This window comes from Microcebus murinus, chromosome 8 (genome assembly GCF_040939455.1).
Source record: "Microcebus murinus isolate Inina chromosome 8, M.murinus_Inina_mat1.0, whole genome shotgun sequence".
Lineage (NCBI taxonomy): Eukaryota > Metazoa > Chordata > Mammalia > Primates > Cheirogaleidae > Microcebus > Microcebus murinus.
In genome coordinates this window covers 94724962-94750580 of record NC_134111.1, presented here as the reverse complement: position 1 = coordinate 94750580, position 25619 = coordinate 94724962, and the positions used below count along the sequence as shown (strand labels likewise).

General features: G+C 35.0%; 1 protein-coding gene across 1 annotated transcript in view; it reads right to left on the bottom strand.

Annotated features, from left to right (window-relative positions):
- NYAP2 (neuronal tyrosine-phosphorylated phosphoinositide-3-kinase adaptor 2) overlaps positions 1 to 21708 on the bottom strand; it is a 259511-nt gene extending 237803 nt beyond the window's left edge. The window contains exons 1-2 of the mRNA XM_012749416.2: positions 21099 to 21708; positions 13044 to 13281 (exon numbers count right to left, since the gene is read on the bottom strand). Of these exons, the coding sequence (XP_012604870.1) occupies positions 13044 to 13264 (221 nt within the window). The 5' untranslated portion in view covers positions 13265 to 13281; positions 21099 to 21708. The remainder of the gene's footprint in view (positions 1 to 13043; positions 13282 to 21098) is intronic.
- Between the last annotated feature and the right edge of the window lie 3911 nt (positions 21709 to 25619).

Here is a 25619-nt window from a genome sequence, read left to right as displayed (position 1 = left end):
GTGCCTTTAAAAATATCTGTTTATAATAATGACAGCTTCTGATAGCCTTTGGGAAGGGTATTAGTCATGGTGTCCATCAGTAAATGGAATTGTCCATGGTTAGAAACCAGACTAAGATGCTGTAATTAAAATATTCATGGAAGTATTTAGTTACTTTGTTTCCTCTTCCCCTTTTTCTCCTAGTCTTGTGCCTGAGAGTTTCCACATGATGGATATCTCTACACTACAGTAATGCTCTCATCTGACTTTGCAAGTTCTGTATCAACTACACTTTTCCTAGTGTATTTTTAGCCAGTGCTTTTGGCAATGGTGTGTAATTGGATCGATCCCTGCCAGTAGTTTTATTTTTTTTAATAGATTGGTTCACAGCATCCTTGTACACTGCTTATCTCTCCAGTTATCTACCCTTTTTTCTGTTATTGGTGGTGTTCATTCAGACAGACATCATTCTTCTCGTTTCACCTGTTTAGTCCAGTCTAACCCTGTGAAAAAAATTCATCATCAGTCAGGGGAAATTCAACGCAGCATGTATTATTGGTATTGTGATTTGAGTGGCAGCCGGCGGACGCTTAGAGAACAATTTATCTACCTGAATTGGACTAGACATCACTAATGCACATGGCAGATTGATTGTACAGCTTTAGTGGACGTATTCTTTATTAATGAGATTCAGTATGATTTGCTAAAAAGCCTTTACTGGGCAGTCATTTTCTCTCCCCATCCCCCATCTCTCTTTATCCCATTTAATCTGTTGAACCATGTACCATGTTTTGAAAATGTGTTTCTTTCTTCTACTTTTATTTAAAATACCTACACTTTAAAAATAATCATTGGTAAACTGAACAAACACAAATTGTTTAAAAAAAAAAGATTGAAATTGAAATGTATTATAAAAGACAGAAACCCAGAAAAGGAATTAATATCCTAAAAAGTTATTAAAAAGAAATAAAAGTAAAATTATATGGAAAAGAAGAAAAATGAAAAAAGCCAACAATAATATTTGACCTTTGAAAGAATGAATTTCTAAGATGAATGTATTAATATTTGTATATTTTTACTAATAGGGATTATAAAGCATCATTGGATTTCTTTCTAAATAAAATATGCTATTTTTATTATCTGCTGAGACTTGGGAGTTGCTGAGGTTTGGGGACTTCAAACAGGGCCCAGTAAAATTTAGAGAAAAGGCATAAACTACCTATCTCTTAACCTTTTGCTTCATAATCCAGAGGCTACTAGGCAGGGGAGAATTATTTATATTAATTATAAAGGATTACTTTTTCTAAAATACTTTAAAGGCAACATAAGGATGAACTATTTCAGATTCTAGTTTGACCCTGAACAAATATTCCCTACAGTGTAATTTCAAACTTGGTATGGGAGGAGGATGAAAAAGGAAGTCACCTGCCTTCTGAGAGAAGAGTCTTCATGTTTCTGACTGCTATAGATATTTCTCCCATTATCTTTCTTTTAAATTTCTCCATTTCTGTTCATTTTTTTGTAAATCACTAACTGGCATCTCTCCCCTAAATAAAATAGCATACCAGCTCCTGAAAGAATATTGTTTTTGTAAAAACATGATCTAGAAAACAATTTGCTTGACAAGCAATTTCCAATCCTGTTTCATCACTTAATTCCAAAACAAATACTATTTTAACTGTATATTGTAACAGGAATCCTAACAATTTTTAAAATCATATGTGACAATCTGACAGGCATCCTAGGAAGTTAAAAATCCCTCTAGAAAAATTCCTAAAAAGCTCAAGTTTCTCCACACAATTCTGGTTCAACTCTGTAAAAGAGCTGGATATGTCAGAGTTATAATTACTACATCAAGTGCTGTGTGAACAAAAGAACTCTTTTTCCATGCCATCTAAAGGGCAGGCTGCAGACTTACTGGGACCAATTTCCCCAGCATCCTCCACCCAATACAAAGCTAGAACCTTTTAGTAGCATTTACACTGTGATGTTGAAAATACGTTGCTCTCCAAAAGAGAAATTAAATTATAAAGCATTTTTAAAAATCATTTTAGACTTTAGCTCTTATAAATATAAGGTAGTCATTTTATCTTCATGATTCATTGTTTCTCTCTTTAGCTTTAGCCTAAATGTATAGCAATTTCACCGAAAGGATACATTGCCATTAAAAGTGTAAAAATATTAATATAGCAGTTCATGTGCCAAGGGAAAACTTTCAGGGTAATTCTCTGAGAATATCTGGAAGTTCATTAGTGAATTACATTTAAAATATCACATGCTATGCCGGCTTATTTACTATCCCTGGGAGAAGCCATCTTCAATGCACCAAATGGGTTCAATACGATCTGATTTGACAAATGTTTAATAACCTACTTGCACAAGAGACAGCTTCTCTACTCTTGGAAGCCAGTTTAATAATTAAGACTAAAACTACCAATTATTGCATTCTTTTGAATCTATTCATGTGCGAAAATTCTTTTCACGTAATTTTAACTATTTTAGGAGAAAGAACAAAAATATGTGTACATCGATAAGATAAAACAAAATGATAAAATAAAAAATTCACAGTAGGGGACTGGGTACCTGTGTCATTTTCAAATGCTCAAAGCAAACATCCCTTTCTTTCCCTGTACTGGTTTCTACCCTAGATGGATGCAGAACCTGTTTGGACATCATGCCAAATGCCATATTAATATAGAAATGTTGTGATGAAGAGGAAAGTAATAATGGTGACGATAAAAGTAATAATTGTAATAATAATAACATGTTGGCTACTCCACTAGGTGCTTGTGTTGTATCTTCTCTTTTTTTTAATAACTCAGAAAAATCAATATTGTTAATTCTAATTAAAAATTGGGTAAACTTAACTTTAAGAGTTAAGGAACTTTTTATGGATCTCACTAAATCCAGCGAGTGTAAGAAACCATCTTGTATCTAAGATTTTCCTACTACCTATGCTCCCCTTCACCCACATACATAGCATTACTCCAAATTTCAGTCTTACAATGGGGTAATAATCTACAGATTTATTGAAATGCTTAAGAAAAGAAAAAGTGTCCAATGTGCATCAATCAACAAACTGATTATCTGTGTCTCCATCATTGCAAAACTACTTAAGTGAACATTACTGATGGTAATAATAATGTAAGCTACCTATTATCAGAGCATTTTTCCTTTTGAAAATGTCAAGTATTCTGTAGACCTATGTCTCCCTTTTATCTTGCTTCTGGGATTGCTAGACTTAGGACTGTTATCTCTGCTCTAAACTGGAAAGTAGCCGAGTGTGTGGATCATATAGCTATTAGAATCAAGATCACTGACTCCAATAACTGCACAAAAGCAGAGACCTCTAGGCAATTGTCCATTTGCTCTGGTTCATCTAGATGTTTGCCCTCCATTTGCTATTCAATGGATATAAAGTTTCAGTTATGCAAGCTGAATAAATTCTAGAGATCTTCTTTACATTGTGCCTACTATTAACAATACAGTATTATACACTTAAAAATTTGTTTAGAGTAGATCTCATATGCAATGTTCTTATTACAATAAAAAATCCTTTCCTCAAACTTAAATGTGTGTGTATAACTTTTAGAGTTTTATGAAAGTATTTCAAATTTCTATAAATTTTTTCAACTTCATACCTACAAATTATCAAAACTGTAACATGAAATTCCAACAAATAATTGGAAGGCTAATAGACATCTCAAGTATAATATGTCTCAAACCTTTCTTGCCACACCTACTTCTGCTGTCTTCACCCCAGTTAATGGAAATGTTACCCTTTTATCTCACTCTGACGCCCCACATCCAATCTATTGCCAAATTTTGTCAACTCTACCTTCAAAATGTATCTCAGATTCCACCACATCTCACCTCCTCCAGTGCTGATGCTCTGGTCCAAACCACTGTCTTTCTTTCTCTCAATTGTTTTTACAGCCTTCCAACTTCCTCTGCCCTTGATGCATCCTATCTCATCTCAATTTCACCCTAAGTTAAAGCCAAGGTCCTGACAGTAACCTCTATGTCCCTACAAGATTGGCCGCATTGCCTCAGAAATGATCTTCTAATCACCTCCACCTCATGTGCTCTGCTCTGTTCCAGCCATGCTGACATCCTTAGATTTCCTTCCACATGCCGGGAATGCTCCCACCTGTAGCCTGGAAATATGTTGCCCCAGAGATCCGCATGGTTTCTTCCCTTACTTACTTCTGGTTGCTACTCATATGTGACATCCTCAGTGAGCCTTTCTTTAAAAAAGATTGGTTCTGACCAATCTTTTTTAAACTGCTTTCTCCCCATGGCCCCTACTCCCAATTCCCTGGTTTAGTTTGTGTTACAGAACTCATCACATTTTAACTTGCTGTATATTACTCGTTTCTTTTTTGTCTGTCTCTCCTCTCCCCACCACCCACCAGATTGTAAATCCCATGAGGGTGACCATTTTTTACTGTTTTGTTCACTGTTTCATCCCAGGCACCTAGAGCAATTCCTGGCACATAACAGATGTCCCAAATATGCTTAATGAAAAACTTCACATGGAAAGGAAATGGCTATGTAATGCATATGAACATCAACCTAATAGAAAATTAAAAAGTCTCTTTTGTAAAGCTCCTCTTCATTCATTGCTGAACCAATTCATTTCTTATTCAAACATTAGGATATGCTGAGTGGTATACTTAGCCTCAAATCAGAGACTAAAATGCAATTTACTAATGAAAATAATGGATTTTAAATATTAGTCTTTTTATTTTTTAAAACATCTTCCTTGCACATCTTATTGAAAGTGTTTTTCTTTTTTTAATATTTTTATATTTACTTTAATTTTTTTTCTTTTTTTTCTTTCCTAAATGTAAGAATGTGTTCTGTAATATGAAAGTGCTTTTCTTTCCAAAAAAAAAAATAAATAAATTGATCTTTTCTTTTTTCCTCTGCTTCTTGGCAGGTTATTTATCTTTATATTCCAGTATGGACATGAATATTCTATTGTGTATTTCTAAATATGAGCATTATTGATAATAAATTTTAACTAGAGGCATGTGTTTCAAGCAGAGATTCATTTTAGGGGGCCTTGATTTTCCTTCTATCAATTCATGATTAAAATTAATATCAAGGTAACCCATACATTTATAATGAAGATGTTTTCTTTAGGCTACCTCAAAGTTAGACAGAAGCCTTAGAGCAATTTTATTAGCATTCTCAGGCTCTAGTAGTTTCATTTGTTACATTAGACATGTTCTCTAGGAGATACTGCATTTTTAGTAGTTAAAAAAATCCCAACTCATAGCCTTGCTCTATATTAATTCCTTTTTCTTACCTGCTTTTTGGGAACATTTTGCAAAGGCTAGCTTTAGTTAAAGGCTGAGAATATCCTCTAATACCATGAAAAATATAAGAAATGACCTTAGACAAAAACTATTACCAGTGAATCTATAATCACCTCTATATATTTAAAATTACTTCTAAAAGAAAGATTACCTTAAATTTTCCAATGAGTTTCTTTTTAATCATTCAATTTGCCATAGGGGTGGATGCCTGGAAGGTTCCCTCTTCGCTGCAATTCCCTCGCTGTTAAAGCAGCTTAGCTCTCATGCTGACCGACTAGCCCACATGGGGCTCTGTTCCGAAAAGCCCCTCCTCTTACCAACATCTGTCTGTTTATTTCAGATATAGAACAGACACTGAGCTTCTTAAAATGTAATGTCAGTATTAGGTCTAGGTTATAGTTAAAGTCAAAACAACCAAAATTATAAATAACTCTTGAAAATGTATATGAGAAGAACCCTTGAAGGACACTCTTTCTGTTGCACTAATGTTTTCAGGCAGGTGACTAGATGAAAAACCTAGGATTGTCTCTGTTACAAATATAAATGCAATGTAAATTGATGAATTCTGTAGTTTGTATTGATCATTTTAGGACATCTGGTGACCCTTACTGAAAACAGTAGGTCAGCAAGATGGACATCATTTTGACTTGCATAAGGGCATCCTTAGATATATGCTCATCAATATTAACTTTTCCCACCAGCACTGAAAAAAATATAGAGGACTCACCTTTCATAAGTTCATTCATTTAGAATCAGCTTTGTAGATTAGGCTTTTGGCTCAGTAAAGAATGTTTCTTATCTAATTGTATGGTTCAAGGAATAAAATCCTTCCTATGCATTTGGTATTACAACTAAAATTACTCCCATTTTTGAATATCTTGTTTAGCTTTGAAAAAGAAAATCTAGATGCACAGTTTTAACATAAAAACAAGCAAAACAGCTTGTGGTCCTCTGAAATGATTAATAGAAAAGTGATTCAAATTAATCACAAACACAAGAGGAAGCCAAAATTAGAGAGGGTTATTAAGATACTGTCTGCTGTTTAATCTCACCCCTTATCAACACATTAACCTTGTTTTCTCTGCCTGAGCACTAAGTCCTACAGAAAAATTAGGTCAGAAATTCACATCAGATCAGATCAGCTGATTCATTCCAGCAAGACCCTGACATGCTGCAGATTTGAGTTTAATTCTAAATAGGAATATAGCTGAGGGCTTTTGGGTTTATTTTTCCTACATTGCTCTAAGCATAGGAACTATGGCTAGCTGTACAGTATTTCTATGCTACCTGTGGAGTATTTCTAGATACTCTAAGGCTAATTATAGAGCATTTCTTAAAGTGGACAGTTGTGTTTTCTAACTTCTGTTCATTTAACTGTCTTCACCTGTGCAGTGGGGCGTCAACACCCTTTCTGATATACAAATAAGGTATTTAATTTTTCTATGTGCATCCCATTAAAACCAATCTAATGATATTAGCTAGTAGTGACCCAAAGTAGCTATTCATGCTGCACTAAGTGGGTATATCATTCACAAAAATGCACTTCAATAAATATTCTCTATTTCTATAAAGTCTTCTGCCACAAATCATGGGAATGATTCTAGAAGCTTTAACTATCTAAAAAGGATTTATGTAACTGCTAACATTTCTCTAATAAGAGTTCTCTGTGTAATCATGTCTTTGGGTAAAGCAATCATTCAACGTATTAACCAATGCAAAACTTTGGTATCATCACCATTTGGTTTTTGGGTAGCAAATTGTGTTAATAAAGGAAAAGCAATTTTTTAAAAAAAGTTTCTTCCCGTGGTCCAAAATATGGACTTTAGTGATCCTTTGGTTCTTTGAATAACAGAAATACTGAAATCCTCAAATATGAATAGCTTTCAAGTATACATACTAATATGTAATTGTATGTATTTTTTTAAAAGGAGCTGTAAATAATCTAATTTGATTTCTGGCTGTCACTTTTAAGGAGGAAATATAACCTCATATAGATCCCTTGAGGGCATCCACAGGGAATAGAGACATTCCTAATCAGCCTAAGTAGTCCTTTGTGTCAGAACCACTTTGCTAAAGTGGAGAGCTGTCTTCCAGACTCACAATGTTTTGGGGGAATTTCACTAATGTAGCATTTGTTTCATTACAAGAAAGGAAAATCCAAACCCTTTCTATGGTAGAAAAATACATGCTCAGAAAAATACTTAAACTGGGAACAAGTTTTCTTGTTACTTTTGATTTAAAGGATGTTTCATACATTATTTAAAAAATACTATAGCTAATAACACACTGAGATAGCACAAGGACTAGTTCCAGAATTCAGAAAGAAAAATCCATTTGAAGGGAATTTTTGTGCTTTTGGTATATCAAATGATCTTTTGACTGTTCATCCTTCTGATATCATATTGTAACATTATGGCCTAAACTTAGCCTGTAAATAGTGATCCTCCAAGGAAGGCCTATGTTCACAGGTCCACACAGGTTCCACCTTATGGATTGTTTGTGGCCAGACTCTGTTCTCATTGGCCACTTGCTTTCTTCTTATTGGCTGGTCGCTGAGCTGTGTCAATGGTTCAATTCACTGATGATCATGCCTGTTTTTGCCATTTCACTCACAAAACAAACTTTAGGGTTTTGCAAACTCTCTCGGGTGAACTCACTTGTTTAAAGATATAGGTTTTGTGTGTCTTCTTATAGTCTTTTTAATAAAAAGTAAATCTCATTTAACAGTGCCTGCACAAAACCATTAGGATTTAAAATAGCAGAAAAGATGAGCTACTGAAAAATTTTTCATTCTTCATTAATTTGTTTCGTTTAAGTCTTTCTTCTCTTTCTCACCAAATGTTATTTGAAGCTGTTAAGAAAAATACCAACAGCATCATTTCTTGTTTATTTAGTATTTTTCAGCCAGCCAGCCTTTTAAGTAAAATCCCATTTGAGAAATGGAAGTGAAGGTACAAGAAATTTAATAGTGACAAGATGCTCAAGTTAGTTTAAAAATAAGGAATTGGGCTCAGAAAGCCTAAGTGACTTAGAACACCAAGGAAGTGATGAGGATATTCTTTTCCTAAGAGCTCAGTGTTTTAAGCTTCCCAGCTTCAGAACAAAAGGCATTTCAGCACATATGTGATCCAGAAGGTCAATCATATGAAATCCTATTTCCATTTTTTAAGCAATCCTTGGCAGTCTGCACATTTCTGAAATTGCAACTGGCATATTTCACAGAGAATTATCATCAATGCTTTTTCAAGGTCAAACATGCTTCATCTTTAGATTTTCAGTATTTATATACTATATATTAAATCATAGTATATGTATAAGAAGGATTTCAGCAGACATGCTAAATAATTTTAATTAATTAGACTATGTTTATTAATGCCATGTTGAATTTTTTTCTACTTGACATAAATTGCATGTTAAAAAATATTAAAATATGTGTTAACTTTGATGTGGTATTGGTATTCAGCAACTGTCACCATCCCTGCAACCTCACAATGGTGGTGTGACTAGAATCTTGCTATGGACTTTCTCAAAATATTAAAAATACATTTCTTATTACAAAAATAGCAAGGACCCAAATGTCTATTTTGAGGGGAGAATGAGAGATTATTACTATTTTTAATTTGTCAGAATCCCAAGCTACTGGTCACCATATAAAGAAAATGAAATTGAATTTGGACATTACAATGAATGCCAAGACTGGATCACTTGCTGAGATCCCACAGCCAAACTATCACAAAGAGACACAAGGAGACTGAGCTCCTCCTCCTGTCCAGTCTTCACTGCTTTGGCTTCTTTGACTTTTCTCTCTCCAGCAACCTCCTCCCAAATATCCAGATGCTGTCTCTGTCCTCACGCTGTACATAGGCCCTGCTTTTGGAAAGGGAAGACATCTGAGAAGTCTTAGCAATTGAGGCAGCTTTGCTAGTGTTCTGTCCCTTCCAAAGATATTTATACTTTAAATTAGAATTCCAGGGAAATGTTTTAGGGAGGGAGAGTAGGAAAGAATGAAGAGTTATAAATAGCAAGACACATACTGCATCTTTCAAACCCTAGTTCAGGTAACAACTGTGGGAACAATAATAAAATGATGTTTGGGACGTGATTGACCTTGCCCTGGTATGGGGCAGTACCCCACAACTGACTACCAAGTAGGTGCACTTGGTCATGTTTACTGTCACCGTCTGATTACCTGTGATTATCTTTGAAGTATGGCCTGGGTGTGCACTGATGAAAATAACTCCTCTGTGCCCAATACCAGCAGCGCAGGCATGGGACAGACTTCTGCCTTGGGTTACCTTCCCAGAACACTATTTTCCAACTAGAGCTTGTCCAGCTTTTCACCCCATTCTGCAACTTTAACTGTACTGAAGCTTTTCGAGAATCAGGGAGAAAGGACTGTTCAGTAATTCTGAACAGTAATTCTTCCCTTTTCTTTCCTTTTCTACTAGTTTTTCCCAGTTGCTCTGGTTTTTCCATGAATTTTACCTATAGTTTGGCGGCCGATTTAAATTTATGCTCTTGGCTTTAGAGAACCAGGTTTGGGGGCCTTCTGTGCCTGTTTCTGTTTCTTCATTCTTCCATCATTTCTTCACCCATACACCGTAGCATCCTTCCTCTTAGAGGGCTGAGTAGTCTCTGCTCCATCTGAGATGTCTTAGATGCTTCCTACCTACTAAAGGACATTCTCACAGTAATGTTTTCCCTCTCTTAAGTCCTCAATATTTCCCTTTCTACAGTAATCACTCATATCAGAATTTCAGATATGCTAATTTTCTTTCACAGGAACAAGAAAAACAAAGCTGGTACATGCTCCACTTGCTCCTCCAACTACTCTCCATATTTTTTAATTTTTAACCTTGAAAGTCCTCAAAAATAGCTCTTTCCATTCTGCTTCTTTTTCTTTCTTTCCATTCTGTCATGAATGTAAGTACATTGGGTTTTCCACATCCCTTCAGTGAAACCATTCTTATTAATACCACCAATGTGGTAAAAGGCAACAGTCAATTCTTGGGCTTCAATGCATTTGATCTATCAGCAAAATCTTTCTCTTCTTCAGTCACTTAGCAATTTACTCCAAGGCACCACTCTTCTCTGTGATTCTTTTCCTCTGTCACTAGCTGTTCCAACTGGATTCTTTTACAGTTCCTATGTGAGCATTATGTACCCCAGTAGATAGTCCGGGTCATTTTATTATCTCTATCTACATTTAAGTCCTCATCATCCTCATCTAGGCTCATGACTGTGAAAGCTATAGAATAAAATTCTTATGTTCATTCCTCTAGCTTTGAACTCTACTGTGTGCCCCAGATTCTTTGTCCAACTGCCTCTCCATCATCTCCACTTCAGTATTTAAAAGGCTTCACAAAATTGTCCTACCACAGCTGAACTCCTGTTCCCCGACAATTTACCCTAAACTTGTTCCTCTTTTAGTCTTTACCATTTCATTAAACGGACACATCATTATTCTAGTTTAGGCAGAAACAAAATAAAATAGGAAACAACAACAGAGCCAACTTGAGAGCCACCTCTAATTCCCTTCCTTACTCAACTCCTACATCTCATTAATCAAAAAATTGAGATGGTACCCCAGATTTGATTATTTTACATTACCTTCACTGCTACCATCCTAATTCAAACCAACATTATCTCTCACCAGTTAGAACATAACACGATGGGTGATTTACTCCTATCCTTTGCTCTAATTTCAAGCAGAGTGAGAATAAAGTTTAATCATCTGCTGAGCAGGTGATATGGAAGTAATGTCTCCATATCATTTGGGACTTTTTCAGTTCAATGTGTGGTCTGAACTATCTTTACTTTTATGCTCTGTAACATAACTATGGAAAATATTGCTTTATTAATCTAGCAGGAATCAATTCAAATTTCACATAAATGGATTTCTTGACCTTCATTTATTATGTAATGACAAAGTTTTGCTGTGTCTCTGTGTACATAAATTCCTGTTCTTATGCCCCCTGGACTTAGATTTCCTTGGTTACACTCCTTTAAATACTTGGCAGTGAACCACCTAAAAATTAGCCATTTTGCATCTGAATCTCTATGGATCTTTAGATAGAAACCTACTGAAAGTGGTTAATGGAACATAGAAGTTAATACTAGAGTATTAATACTAAGCACACTTTGGGTGTTGTATAAAATCTAATGGCATGATTCAGCAATAAATTTCTATGCTTGTAGAAAAGAATTAATTGTTGAACTTTAATGGCAAGATTGGGAAACTTTAGATTTTAGAGCTGAAGTTACTTTTAAAATCATGTAGGCCATCCTTCTGTTTTAAGTTTTAAAAACCTCATACTAATAAAACTAAACTGTTTTACTTGAGTATGGACACATAGAAGTATATCAGAAACATTTCACAGGAAAAAAAAATGTCCTAAGAAAGGGCATTTAGGTGCCCCAGAAAGGAATATGTGATACCAATTAAAATTGGTTAGAAATTTAAAATAACAAAATCCCTAATAACAAATTAATTGAATTTAAATATAAATATATGCAATTGTGAAAATGTTTATCAATTTTTTAATTTTACATATATTTTTATACCTGGTAAGAGAATACATTTCCATTTTAATGGTCCATAAAATAGAATTCACTCTTTCAAAACAATTTTCTACAATGTTCTCTTCTAGTTTTGCTTCCAAATCTCACTTTCCATATCTCTCTCTCTCTCTCCCTCATAAAATTATTTTGATTAAATGATTAGAGTAGCCTGAACTTACCTATCTTCTTCATAAGCATGAATAGTTCATCTTAAAGGAATATTTTCTTCTCCTTAATATCATAATGTGCACAGACAGTAAGCAAAATTGTTAATGCCAGATTAAATGAAAAATCTACCAGTGAACCATCAAAATATCTGAACAATTATTATTCACTTATCAGTTAATTCACATGGATTGATTTCTTGTCTTCTGGAATTTTGCACTTAATAAATGAACCTTATGGAAGAAACAGGACTCCACCAAATATAATGTGTATCTACCTGCACCATTGCAAAACACAAACACATGTAAACTGAAAACACTATAACATGCTTTCAAAAACTCAAAAGATGTGCATTCTTCTTTTGGTGTCAGTACCCTAGGAAATTTAACCTCAATTTTGAAGGCTGCAATCTGGGTCTCATTAGCTTGTAGCTGGTAGGTTTTCTATCATAAACATTATTTCATTTGAACAAAGTTTGAGCACTTGGTACCAAACAAGACATTTAAAAGCCATACAATTCTACACCAAGAGCACACACTGAGAATTCTACCTGCCTTCTGAGGATCACATAAGTCTAATTATTGACGAATCTTGGTCATAATCTAGGAAAAAGATGAACTCTGTTTTAAGGTAAGAAATATAAACAAGGGCCATGAAAGGTAGGGATTTTCATAACACTCTGTTTATTAAATTGTTTGTATGTTCCCTAGTGCTTTTACCAAGAGGTTATTGAGCATGAGCTTTTATTTAAAAGAAATTGAATTCTTTCTCCATCCCATCTGTAACTCCATATGCACAACACACAAGTAAATAACTTTTGTTAACTAAAGCAAGGATCCTGTCAACAGGGAGAATGGCTTTTTTGTTACAGTTGAGGTGCCACTTTCACATTATCTCAGCAAGTCTAACTTTGGCAAGCCCCTCCTTGACCAGGTGACAACACCACAACCTTAGCGACACTCATAGATTTCCTCATGTGCACAAGACCCGGAACACTTTTTTATTTATATTTACCGCTTTATTGCTTCTTCTTGTCTTCGACGTTTTTCATTCTTCTCCTTCAAATAGGCCAGGTTTGTTTCATTTCTCAAGCGATCATTCTCTCGAGCAATGTCTGATGCATTCTGAATAACCAAACCATCATATGCCTTCATCCCCATATCCTCGATATATTGGAGAAATGTGTCCAAAGGGTCTTCCTCGGGATTAGAACTCATCATCTTGGAGGATATCATGTAAAAAAGAGCACTTCCTGTAGGGTGAAAACACATTATACTTTTATCAAGGGTGGAGGTAAAAGCAAGGTGCTTTTAATTATCCCCAATATTTTGTCAGTTCAAATCTCCAATGATTATGGCAGAATCCATTTGGAGAAAATGTCTCATTAGAAATTACAAAGAACCAGAGGGTTTTAAGTAAATATTAAATAAGTGCTACTAAACAGCAAACACTCCCTCAAAGCGGCAACATTGGCAAAACAAAGGCCAAAGCTCTTGTAGTGAAAGGTGATGTGAAGATATAAATACTGTATGCAAAGAGAAATGTTTGATTGAGTTAATTAGAGTAATGATTTTGTTTCACAAAAAGTTGTTCTTATGCCAATAAGATATATCAGATTGAAGTTTCATTTATTTCTAATTGCCCATACAAACTTTTCTGTTCAATTTCAAATAAAATGATACAATTATTTGGAATAAACTTTTGTGTTATATGTGCTTTCTTTAAAATTTTAAATTAAAATTTATGAATATGAACTTTTTATGCAAAATATAGTAGTGATAAAAGAAAGACACATTTTAATATATTTTTCTAGGGAATAATCTTTTTGACCCTCAGTTATTTTCCATAATGATCTTGTATAATGGTTTCATACTGTAACTCAAGTATCATAGATTGCCACAACCACATTAATCCTGACCGTTCTATTAATTCATGCATTTGACAACTGCTATATCATTGCTACATGGAAGTTTAAAAATGTGAGCCACAGAAGGGATTACTGAAAAACCAAAATCAAATAAAAACAAAAAAGCATAGGACTTTCAACCAGTACATATTACCCTCACTTGTAAAATAATGGTACTAACTCCTACCTGCTGCTGATGTGAAGATTAAGAGAGGTGAGCATTGTAAATAAATTTTCTCTATTCTATAGAGTTCAACAATAGTTCAACAGTCTAATACTGTTAGCACTGTTATTATAATAAAAGTATGGGAGGAAAAGACTAGCAGCAAAAGTCATGTTAAATGGCTATATGTGGATGGGTTGATGGGTGGGTGGGTAGAAAGGTGGATGGATGAATAGGGAGATGAGCAGGTGGATGGGTGGGTGGAAAGGTGGATGGGTGGGTCGATGGGTCAGTGGGAGGGTGGGTGGATGGATGGATGAAAGGCTTACTGTCCTCCATTGTTTATTCACTATGGTATAGGCAACTGGTATAATTGAATCAGATCATAAAATCAAAAGCAAAATCAATTGATGAAGGAAAAATTTGGCTATTTAAAAGTTATACATTATCTACCTGTATCTTTTACTTTATTTAAAATGCTTAGAAAGATATTTTGAAAATATCAGCTTATTTAATCTAAAAGTCCCAGACTTTCATTTTTTTAATTGTGAATAATTTTCATTCTGATTTTTTACAAGTATAATCATGTTCCATAACCTAGATCATAGCTATGGAAATTTTACTTCTTATCAAATCGAAGATTATTAGCATTTTGCCTGCCAGTCAATCCATATTTGAAGCCTGTGCTGAATTTAAGGATTTCCCCCCCCAATCTAAGAAATTGTTGAAACTGGAGGCTAGATGGAGTCGTTTGTTGACTGATGATTTTTTGTTATATTAAGTTTTATCATGTTTTATCACATTTTGTTTGGTTTTAAGCCCTAATGGGCTAGCAAATGAAATGGTCTTTTAATTCCTACTATCTAATGAAATTGAATTGTATTTTAACATCAGTCTATCAAATCAGATGCTTTTGTGGTGGACATAGAGAAGAATATGAAATTCCTGCTACAAACTGCAATTTGGGGGGAAATATAAGAAAAGGATTCTCAGAGAGTGAAAGCATTACCGTTATTGGTGTTCATTAGTTTCTACCAAGTACTTCAGCACTAGGTGTGCCTGGATAAAAAAAGATCAGCATAACTGTATGGCAATGAATTCTACCAAAGTTAAGGAAGCCAAGTCACTATTACAAGGATTCTAAAGATAATGCCTCAGGCTGGAAGATCATCACTCCCTCTCTGCCCTCTAGCAAAATTGTATATTTCCCAATTGTATGAAGCATTATTACCCAAAGGTGTTTTTTTTCCTCCAACCCAAATAACACCAGTGATTCTTACACAGTTTAAATATTAACGAGGCTGTGTACCTCTGAAAATTAATTAACTTCCCAAGTGGTCTTTCAAATTGGCTGGAGTTTACGTTATTTTTGTTCTGAAAAATATTAAATAATAATATTACAAAATTTTTAGTATGAAAAGTTTTGTCTTTTTAAAAATGGAGATGAAATGTTTTGAAATGAGAATCAACCATAGCATCTGCTAAAACTTCACAGTGATTAAAATTGGATGAATGTTTATGCACATGCTCACAATGCTTAATTCTAGAGAAGTACTAAATTCTATGATCATTCATTTCTTTAAGGATTTATTGAGCACCTGTTATGAACAGGCATTAATGAAGGCAGAATCGTGTCCCTAGTGTCAGAGCATGGTAAATACATCATTGCAATACTTGTGACTAGGGCACTGATCCAGGTGGACCTCATTATTTGGTCACTTACACTTTACTTTCATCATTTTTAATGGTGAACAAGAAACACTTTTCAACAATTATATCTAGTCTACAAATAGGGGCATGCATCCTATCAATGTCTAAACATCACACTTTTTTGTTCACTTGCCCATATGCCAAAGGTAATCTGTGAAGTAAAGGAGGCAGTCAGCCCTAAAGCACACAGATGAGAAGGCTAGCAGTGTGGCCTAAAAACCCCAAGGCAGGTGCTCCTAGGTCTATGATTTTGTACAAGTTAATTAACATCTTCAATCTTGTTTCCATTTTTAAAAATGGTGGTTGAAACAGACTTATATTGTGAGGATTCTATTAGAAAATACACAAAACTCTATTTTTATGTACACTTATATGTACACATAATTATTAGTAATTATTAGTCACTAACATTATTATTAATACTTTCTTCAATTCTTAACTTAAGATTATGTTTAGCAATAACATAGCTCTTGATAAACATAATCGTACTTTGAAACATAGGTGAGTGGAATGTTTAAGGCAGTTCAACTTGCTTAATCCCATGTGCAAATGGCAGCCAAGATAGGAGTTAATACATTTGCCTATCAACCAAATACGTGTGGCCAGCACATATATCCATTGTCCCCTATTGTCAGTACACAGAAAGCAAGGGCTCTGAGACATATGCTCCACAAAGCTCATCCCACCTCTCAAACGCTCAGACTCTACCCTTCCAAACCAAAGAGTGTTTGTTTGTCAGGTGACTAAACTATGAGTGAATAGATTCACAGCCTCACTGTAGAAAAGCACACCTCATGTTAATTGTCTACCTCATTACAACTGCTACCATTTCAATGCAGTGAGAACTCACAAACAAGTATGATCATAAATCTGTTTGTCCTTCAAAAATTTATATTTATGGTTAAGAGAGTTGTTGAGTAACACATGTTCTATACCACCGAAAACCTGGCTGTATTTTGGCTGTTGGATATTAACTCAAGTTAATTTCTGGCTCTTAAATGACAATTTTGTATACAAGCATTTTATAAAGACTTGTCTTAGGCACCTAATTCCTAAATCAGCATTTCAGAAGATCCTTTTTGTTAAGAGGCAAACAAGCCCCTCTTCTCTAGGTAGCATCTTTACTAGACCTCTAAATAGTGCATGGGATAGTTGTGGCAAAAAGTGGGTGAAATTGAAGAGGAACTATTGCTTTTCTACAGGTTGTCTTTTTAATTGAACTAGTATATGTGTACAGCCATTTTTGCTCTGAACAAATTAGAGATTTTAGTCCCTTCCCTGCCTCCGAGAGCATTGGTTGAAAACTGATGGTCTTCATTCAAAAGGCACTGATGTGGTTCTTTTGGAATACACATTATTGATCCAAATAGTGCAAGACTGTGTGTGTGTTTGTGTGTGTGTGTGTTGGAATTTGTGGCCAACATTTAAAATTTGAGCCAGGGACTCTACTGGGAAAGCACCTACAATGACAGAGATCAGAATCCCCATATAATCCACAGATACCTTCACATCCTCATGCCATGCCTTTTCTCCACTGCTGTATTCTATATTCATGAAAGATTCATTTTGTTTAATTTTTAGATTACTTTATCTAGAATTGTAGCCAGTCTAATAAAAACTACTTAAATACAACTCCATGGTTAACCATTCAGCTTTATTTTATTCTTTTACTTTGTTGCTTATATCCTGTTGACCACACCCTTCACAAAGATCACTTTATACAACATTATGACACTTCCTAAATTGAAATTTCACTCGACCCAGCTAAGATGCAACACTTTAAATGAGTGGAATTCTTACCACATTGAAAACACTAAGTATTTAACTTTTTATTGAGTTAATCATTTTCTCATTTTCTTTTGTGCAAAGCCATCACTGCACCTTACCAATGCTGAACCTAGAGCTGAAAGTAACATTTCTTTACAATTCTTTCCATTGAAATAAAACCATCCATTACCTACACATGGAGGTTATAAACTAAGTATGGGATACCCAAATGAAATGTATAGAAACATAAAAAAAATGAAAATTCACTTCCTTTTTTCTTTTTCTGTAGCTATTGCTTCCATCCAGGGAACCCAATAAGCTAAGACACTATATGATCCTTAACAGTAAAACTAAAAAAAAGTGGGGGTCAATTTTGAGAAATGTCTGTATGCAAAAGAATTTAAGACCATGCATTTCTGTATGTTATGCCCTCTGTAATTTAAGGTATCTATTATACATGATCTGAATTTACCATAGGGTATTTAATGTGGTACCATGTAATGCTAAGATTGAATTCCCCAGAGGAATTTTAATTCATTATTGTCAGACAAAAGGTATATAACGAGTCAGATAAATATTAGGCACACCAGCTTCCTTCTCATACATGTTTAAGCATTTCTTTTCCCTTTGCTTAAAATTCAGAAAAAATTCCTCCATACGTGCAATTTCATGCATTATGCTATCAACCAGTGTAGCTCCACAAGGACCGGCTTGGGTGGGCGTGTACACTAACTTGTCCAGCAAAGCCTCCCAATGGATCATTTACCTCCGTTTACCAAAAACACAGATCTGGGCACTAATATCAGTTGAGTAAGTTACTCAACTAGCCCTCACTGGCACCAGTTCTTTTTTCTTTTCATAAAGTGTTTACCCAGAATTTCCAAATTGGAGCTGTTTTCCATCTGAAACTTTGATTTTGTAATATATAAAGTTGTGACAACTCTCTTAATCTGGATTTTTGCCACATATACTGAGTGGTAAAGAAAGAGAAAGCTCCATTTTGGGAGAGAATTGCTCCTTAATACTTGAAGTTCCATAACAAGCTTCCTTAATTTTAGGCCACAGTTAACCCTACAAGATAATCTTATGGCTAGAATAAGGTAAAGTTTATTTGGTGCTATTATTATAATACTATTTGTGATAAGCAGAAAGAACACAAAATATACAAGGGAAGAAATTTCCTGATGAAAGCCTAGATATTTTACCTTCACTATGCTTTACATTCATGTTTTCATTTTATTGCAGATAGGAAAGTTTTCTAGTCTCCACCCTTTATATATTTCTGAGGTTTCCAAACTACACCTGTCTCAAGTATGTAAGTTATTAGAATTGGAGTTATTGAAATTTGACTTTCACTCCCACTCCAATCATTGCATCTTCTCTGAGATAGAGTCTATTTTTCCCAGTAGTATTGACCCAATAAAACTTTCCTAAGGCAGTTTGGACTTGTTGTTGTTCAGCTGAAGGAAAAGATCTTGTACAATTTTTGCATGTACTCAGGCCAATTTGAAAACACATTGTGTATGAAAATGTAAGTATTTAAATAATCAGGCTTCATATACATATGTAAAATATGTATGCAAATTAATATCTGCATTTGCTGACTTCACTTAGGACCAAATCAAAAGACTGGATAGACTGGTTATAACCTATAACACATGTAAACCACATCAAAATTTTTCTGATAAAATAATTTGTCAAACATTAGTCTTATGATTTCACTTTGATTAGGCTCGAAATCCTACCCCCAGCCCCACAAATGGTCATACTCATTTTCTCATTCTAAGTGTCATCAAAATGCAGCTGTTCTCCCCAAAATGGGAAATGTTGAAGTTACAACCATAAAAGCTTACTGAAGTGACTACAAAGACACTGATTGCTTTTTTCTCAGAAAGCAGATTACTTTGCAGTGAATTTTTCTCCACTATCTTTCTTCTCAAAATGGATAAAATGGGCATAGATCCTGTAAATGTGGTAACACGGTAAAGCTGATATCTACCCCCAACTTCCAGGTTGCCATGGTGCTATTTGCCCATGGTCTAAAGAGATTGTGCATTTCCATTAATGTTAGAGACTCATGCAAAATGCCAGTGGCTGAGCTACTTTTTGGAGCCTTGGGCCAAATGGTTCCAGACGCTTACAAGGCAGTATTTGCAAAATAGATGTAGTCCGTTTAATAAATTGCTGACTGGAGCTACAATAGAAACCGTCTAATTGAATTGTGAGTCTATGATTTATTTATTTTTTAAACAATAGCTAATCTTCTTGTCTCTAGGATTTTTACTGTCCCTTTCCTTCTAAACTTTACAGATAACTTCAAGTCTTTGAGCTTCTCTACAGTCCCTTGTGAAGTTGTAATATTTTTCTCAGGTCTGTTTTCACTAATTTTCTAAACTGTCAATGTCCTTCACAAAGTCCCCTTCTTTGCCCAGTTGGCTAACATATGTTGCACTTTCTACAGAAAAACACAATAATGTCTGCATTTGTGGCTCACATTTTCTCATTCGTTTGTGTAATTAACATTTGAAAATATGTAAAATAAATTGGAACAGTGTCTAAAATGTGAAGAATTAAGAAGGGAGTTAATTTTTACTCCTTCTTTAAATTTATTATTCCATACTACTTGGTTATAAACACATGTATGTTAAAATGACCAAAACTACATCATGTAGCCTTTTCATTTGGATTTTATTTTTCCCCCCTGTATTTAGGGAGGAAAATTCAGTTCTATGGTACCAAAACAACTTTAGGATTTCCTAATGAGAATGAACAATATTATTTCATATAATAGTTCTTTTGGATATGGAATATGTACCTTTCTTTTATTTAAAATATTGCTGGGTAGTTGGAAAATTTAGAATAAAATTTTGTGGGCACCCCAACAACATAAGTACATGTCCCAAGTAAAACAAGTCTACATAAAGTTATATAGAAAATATTTATTGTGATGAGAGTAACAAAATCTTCCTTCTATTGAGTGGTATTAAAATATGTTTATCAAAGAGGTTTATGTATAATCAGTCAGGAAGAAGCAGTTTCAGCTTTGGTGTATGCTTGGTAGTTTGGGATTTTGAAAGGTACTGTGTCTTTTTTTTTCTGAGAATGCAAAATCAGGCTTTCACCGCTGACACAAAAGTGCTAAGAGACTGTTGTAAAATATTTATGGTATGGAATAGTGGGTAAATAGCTAGCATGCACAACTTGAATGCCAATTAATACCCTGGAAAATATTTTCAATGCTTTTAATAATTCAACATGGCTTATTTTACTAATGAAAATCTAGTTTAACCATTTCCATGGTAATGCAACTAAGTGGGTAAGGGAGTAAAAATAGCCCGAGGCTCACGAAAGCCCTGGATGCCTTCGCTGTGGCTTTATTTCTGCTCCATCTAATAAGGCATGCAAACTTCAGCATTAAGTATCCCTAACTAAAATCCATTCCATTTCATAACCAGATTGCTTGATCTATGCAGTGCTGGATTCAATTAGCATGCTTAGAGAATCTGAAAAATGAGATACATACCAAAATTTAAGTCCCCAGGGAGAGCTAAGTGCAATAATCAGAAGGTGACTTGTGTCTGTCAGAGCCCTCTCTCACGGTTGATCTCAGGGCAGTTCGGTAGGAGTAATCCAGCACCATAAGAAATAGACTTGTAGTTCAGCTCAGTTTCTCTTCAATTAAAGTGCATTGTATCTGGATGGGAAAAGTGTCGACTCCCAGATTCTTCATCACTAGATCAGAGCATTCCCGATGTCCTTCCTATCAGATAAAATAGCCTTTAAAGTTTGCTAGGAAGATGCAGTGGCAGAAGACAGGTGCTTGCTCCTTAAATCGACATTCAGAAAAAACAGGGCATAGCTAATGGGTGGGGATGAGCACACAGCCCCTCTCCTTCCAGGTCCAGCAGGGAAGAAATTGAATGATTTTACCCACTTTGCTACACAGATGATTACAAGACCCGAAGCAATCACCAGACTGGCTAAGGTACCTCATTTGACTATATTCTGTGAAGACAAAAATAAATGAAAACAAAAAATCAGAATCATCTTTTCTAAATGTCTCCTTTCAGCCAAAAAGATGCTCTTTCTCATTGCCACTTACATACAGAAGGTTTGGAGCAGCCTAGCTTGTGGCATCGTCCCTCCCCCGTGACAACCAGCTCTCTCTCTCTCATTCTCTCGCTCTCTCCACTCCCTCCCTCCCTCCCTGCCCCTGACTCCCTCCCTTCCAGCTTCTCTCTCTCCTCTCCAGCTGCCTTAGTCTGTTGATGCTGCTGCTGATTAATCAGGGATTCTGAAACAAAGAACCTACCTTCTGAAATAAGCAGTAATCTTTCTTCTCTGTTTCTGCAATCCGTCTGCATTGAACAGCAAGGCTGCCAGCATCCTAGCACCTTGGATAGTTCCTGCTCACTAGGCCCTTTGGAAAAGGGAGAAGAAGCAACTGAAGAAATGGCAAGAAACCGGAAAGCAGCACCGTTCTACTTTGGATTTCGGCTCCCTGGGGCTCCTATCCTCATTAAAGGCCTTACATCTAGGCAACAGAACCTCTCTCCTTTATCTAACTGAGCTGAAGTCTGATTAGTAAATAATAAAATGAAAAGAGGGTAAAGAAACCCTTTCATGTATATTCACTGTAGCACTAATTCAGTCTTTATGGAGAAGAAAAATATGAATCTATCAAAAATAAATGTTCTTACTACAGAGAATGTTTAAGTTATAAGCTTTTCACCCCTGGTGTGGCTGATGAAAATGAGCAACAACTTAAATGTAACATCTAGATCTCAGTTTGATACCCTTATTTGATATCAATTTTGCCTCCACCCTCCCTGCACAGCCGAGCCATGCACACAATTACTGCTGACGTACTTCAGGCTGCTGCTTGGGGAAAGAGGGGAGGAGCCTTTTAACCTCATCAAAACAGCTTCGTGCCACCTGCTCCCATGGCATGAGAACAAAACTAGCCCACTTAGAAAGAACATGCACGGTGCACACGTGTGCGGAACAAAGGTCTTACTCAGACTGCTTGTTTTTTTTTTTTTAACTAAAATAAGACATAAAATAATTAAGGCACATATGTCATTAATTTCTATGGACTCACTCTTGAAATTATTTAAAGCCATTTCATTTCTTACATTTTCTAAGGACTCTCCTCATTCTGTTTTTAATATCCTACTAAATATATACGTATGCATCATGTTATATACCACAACTTAAGTATGTGTGTGTCTATAAATTCCAAAGTTTGTATCTAACCTGCTTTTCCTCAGATTTAAAAGTAAAATGTAGGTGTTTTAACGTGTTAAGTTTGTACTGTGGTAAAAATAACAATGCACAATACGTTTCTGCTTCATTTGGGCTAAAATATCAATTTTTGAGGAAAAATGCATTTATTATTTGATAGTGACCTGTAGATTTTTTCCCATCACACTCTTTTTCAATACCTTTTATCATAAATGATTTTAATTTGCAAGCTGATTTTCCCAAGGGTTATCCTAAACATGTAGATTCATAACTAATTTCTTAGAAAAGTGTTTTCTGAACCTAAAGTAATTTTTTATGCATCAACAGACTATACAAAGAAACTTAAGTTCGCCTTCCTAATTCTTAAATTCCATCTGGAACTTTGGTATGATTTTTTTAGAGTTTGTTTCTTTAACTTGTAAATACTGTGGGGAGGGGAATAAAATCAACACATTACATTGCTTATAAGGCTCTTCAATTTCACATGTTCTGAAGTGCATTCCTAAAGCTTATCACTTATTTCTTGGTCTTTGTGCATCTGCCTATTAATTGGAACAGGATATTTGTTTAATGTTAAGAATCACTTTGCAGATTAGATAGAGGAAAAGAAGGATGGGATTGAAACAGAGAAGAGGCCACATCTCTGTCTCTCTTTCATTCTCTCTCTTTTTCTTCTCAGACATGAATCCTCTGCCTCTCCTTCCCTCTTCCTCCCCCTTTCCCCTTCTTTCTCTTTCTCTCTGTCTTATGAAAGACTTGGTACACCACAGAAAAGTGCCTCAAGTATCACTCACAAACTAGCATCAGCCACCACACTGGGTTAAGAGGTTTACTTATGTATCATTATTTTATGTAGAGAAGAGTTCTCATAGAAGTTGTCTTTCAGCATATGACTAAAGGTGTAAAAGATTCTTTATAGGAAAATTATATGAGAAACATTTTAGGAAATAGAAATACTTCATCATGACTGATTATTTTACCAGTTTGAGTGGTTATATTCTGAACTAGAGAGCTTGAATAAGCTCTAGTGTTAAGCCCATTTCTGCATATGAGAGAAATAATACCCAGATGAGTAAACTGATTGCTTCCATCCTCACACTCATTGACTTATTAGGGTTAAGACTCAAGGTCACTGTGCTGACTACAGGTTTCCTCATCTTGAGCCAACATACCATTTGTCAGTCCCCTTGATTTTATGTACCAAAATAATTCAAATAATGTGAGGAGAGGCTGCCATATAGTTGCTGAGTGTAAAAAATAAGAAGAAAATCTGCCATTTTTAAAAACCACAAAAAAATTAAAAAATAAAAGGGATTTTTATCTTAAAACAATGGGGAGAGCATATTTATAATAATGAATGGTCCTTTAAATTTAACATTTTCAATTAGGAAAATATATAGTATTACTCTTCCTTACTGCCTTCCTGTCTTTCTACCTTTCTTCTTTCCTTTATTTTATTTTTCTTTTTTATCCCCGTCATATCATGAGGGGAATGGGCCTGGGAACCACTACGTTATACCAACCCCATATTCTCAGTCCCATACTTTCCTCTTTCAGTGTCTGATGATTAGCTAATTTCTTCTCTGGAAATATATTAGTGTATAAGAGTTTATGGCACCTTTGGGGATTGGTGCTGAGAAGGGCCCCAGAACTATTTCTTTATGTCTTACTAAATAGAACAGAAAAAGATCTTCACTCTTTCAAAAAAATCTTAGAACCAAATGCAGAACTCACTTCTACTTGTTTTAATACTATCCAGAGAAAAATGCATTGAACTACATTAGAGTTGAACATCCTCATGTTAAGAATAAAAGTATAGAGAGATCATAAAAACTCAAATTATGGTTATACATTGGTTTATTTATCTTTATCAAATACATAGACATTTTTGATGTTAATAGGAAAACAGTCATTGAGATGCCTCATGACTTGGTATTTCCTTTAAAGGTTATTAAATCAGGGTAGAGTTTGGCTCTTTCTGTTATACTATACTGACTAACAGAGTCTTATGCTTTGGGGGTTGAATAGGTCCCTTCGGAGAACTCAGGATAGACACCGAGATTAGAGCCCTGAAAATGCTTCTTATTCTATACATCAGCCAGATGGTGGGGAGTGCTTTTTGTATAAAAGTGATGTAAATGAGAAAAGTGAGAATTGAAATAGAGCAATCTAGTTACCTAACTTTTAAAGAGTTTATTCAAATCCATGAAGATGTACTCTCTGAAGTCATGCCATAATTTATAACAAAGCCTTTCTAGTTTTTCCATGATCTATAATCTTTCTATTATTCTTTCCACATTTAGCTTAGAGAGGTGACCCCTCTGTTATAATGAAATTATTCCACTAGGGAAAACACTAATCTCCTTCCCATCCAATCAGGATTTCTAAGCATTCTGGTAACAGCATGAAACAAAAGTCTTGGTAGAATGAGAACCATATGTTCCTCACGATTTTCACCTATAACAACATAGATGTCAATGGAAGTCGCACATATATAACTTAGGGGTCGTGGAGCAGCAGATGGCACTGTGGGTGCTCCAAAATCCAGAATAGTCAGTAACTAAAAAAGAAAAAAAAAGAGTAAAAGATTTATGTTCTAATAATACACACAAAAACTACATTTATAGTGTCGAGGGAGCAATCTGGCAATAAATGGAATATTCCCATGGCGAGAAATTTATGAATAGATCCAGACATCCCTCCTTTGTTTTGTCCAGCACATATTTTCTAGTGAAGATTTCAGAAATATCACAAATGTATCTATCTCTATGCTAAAAACTATAAAATATTGCTTAAAAAA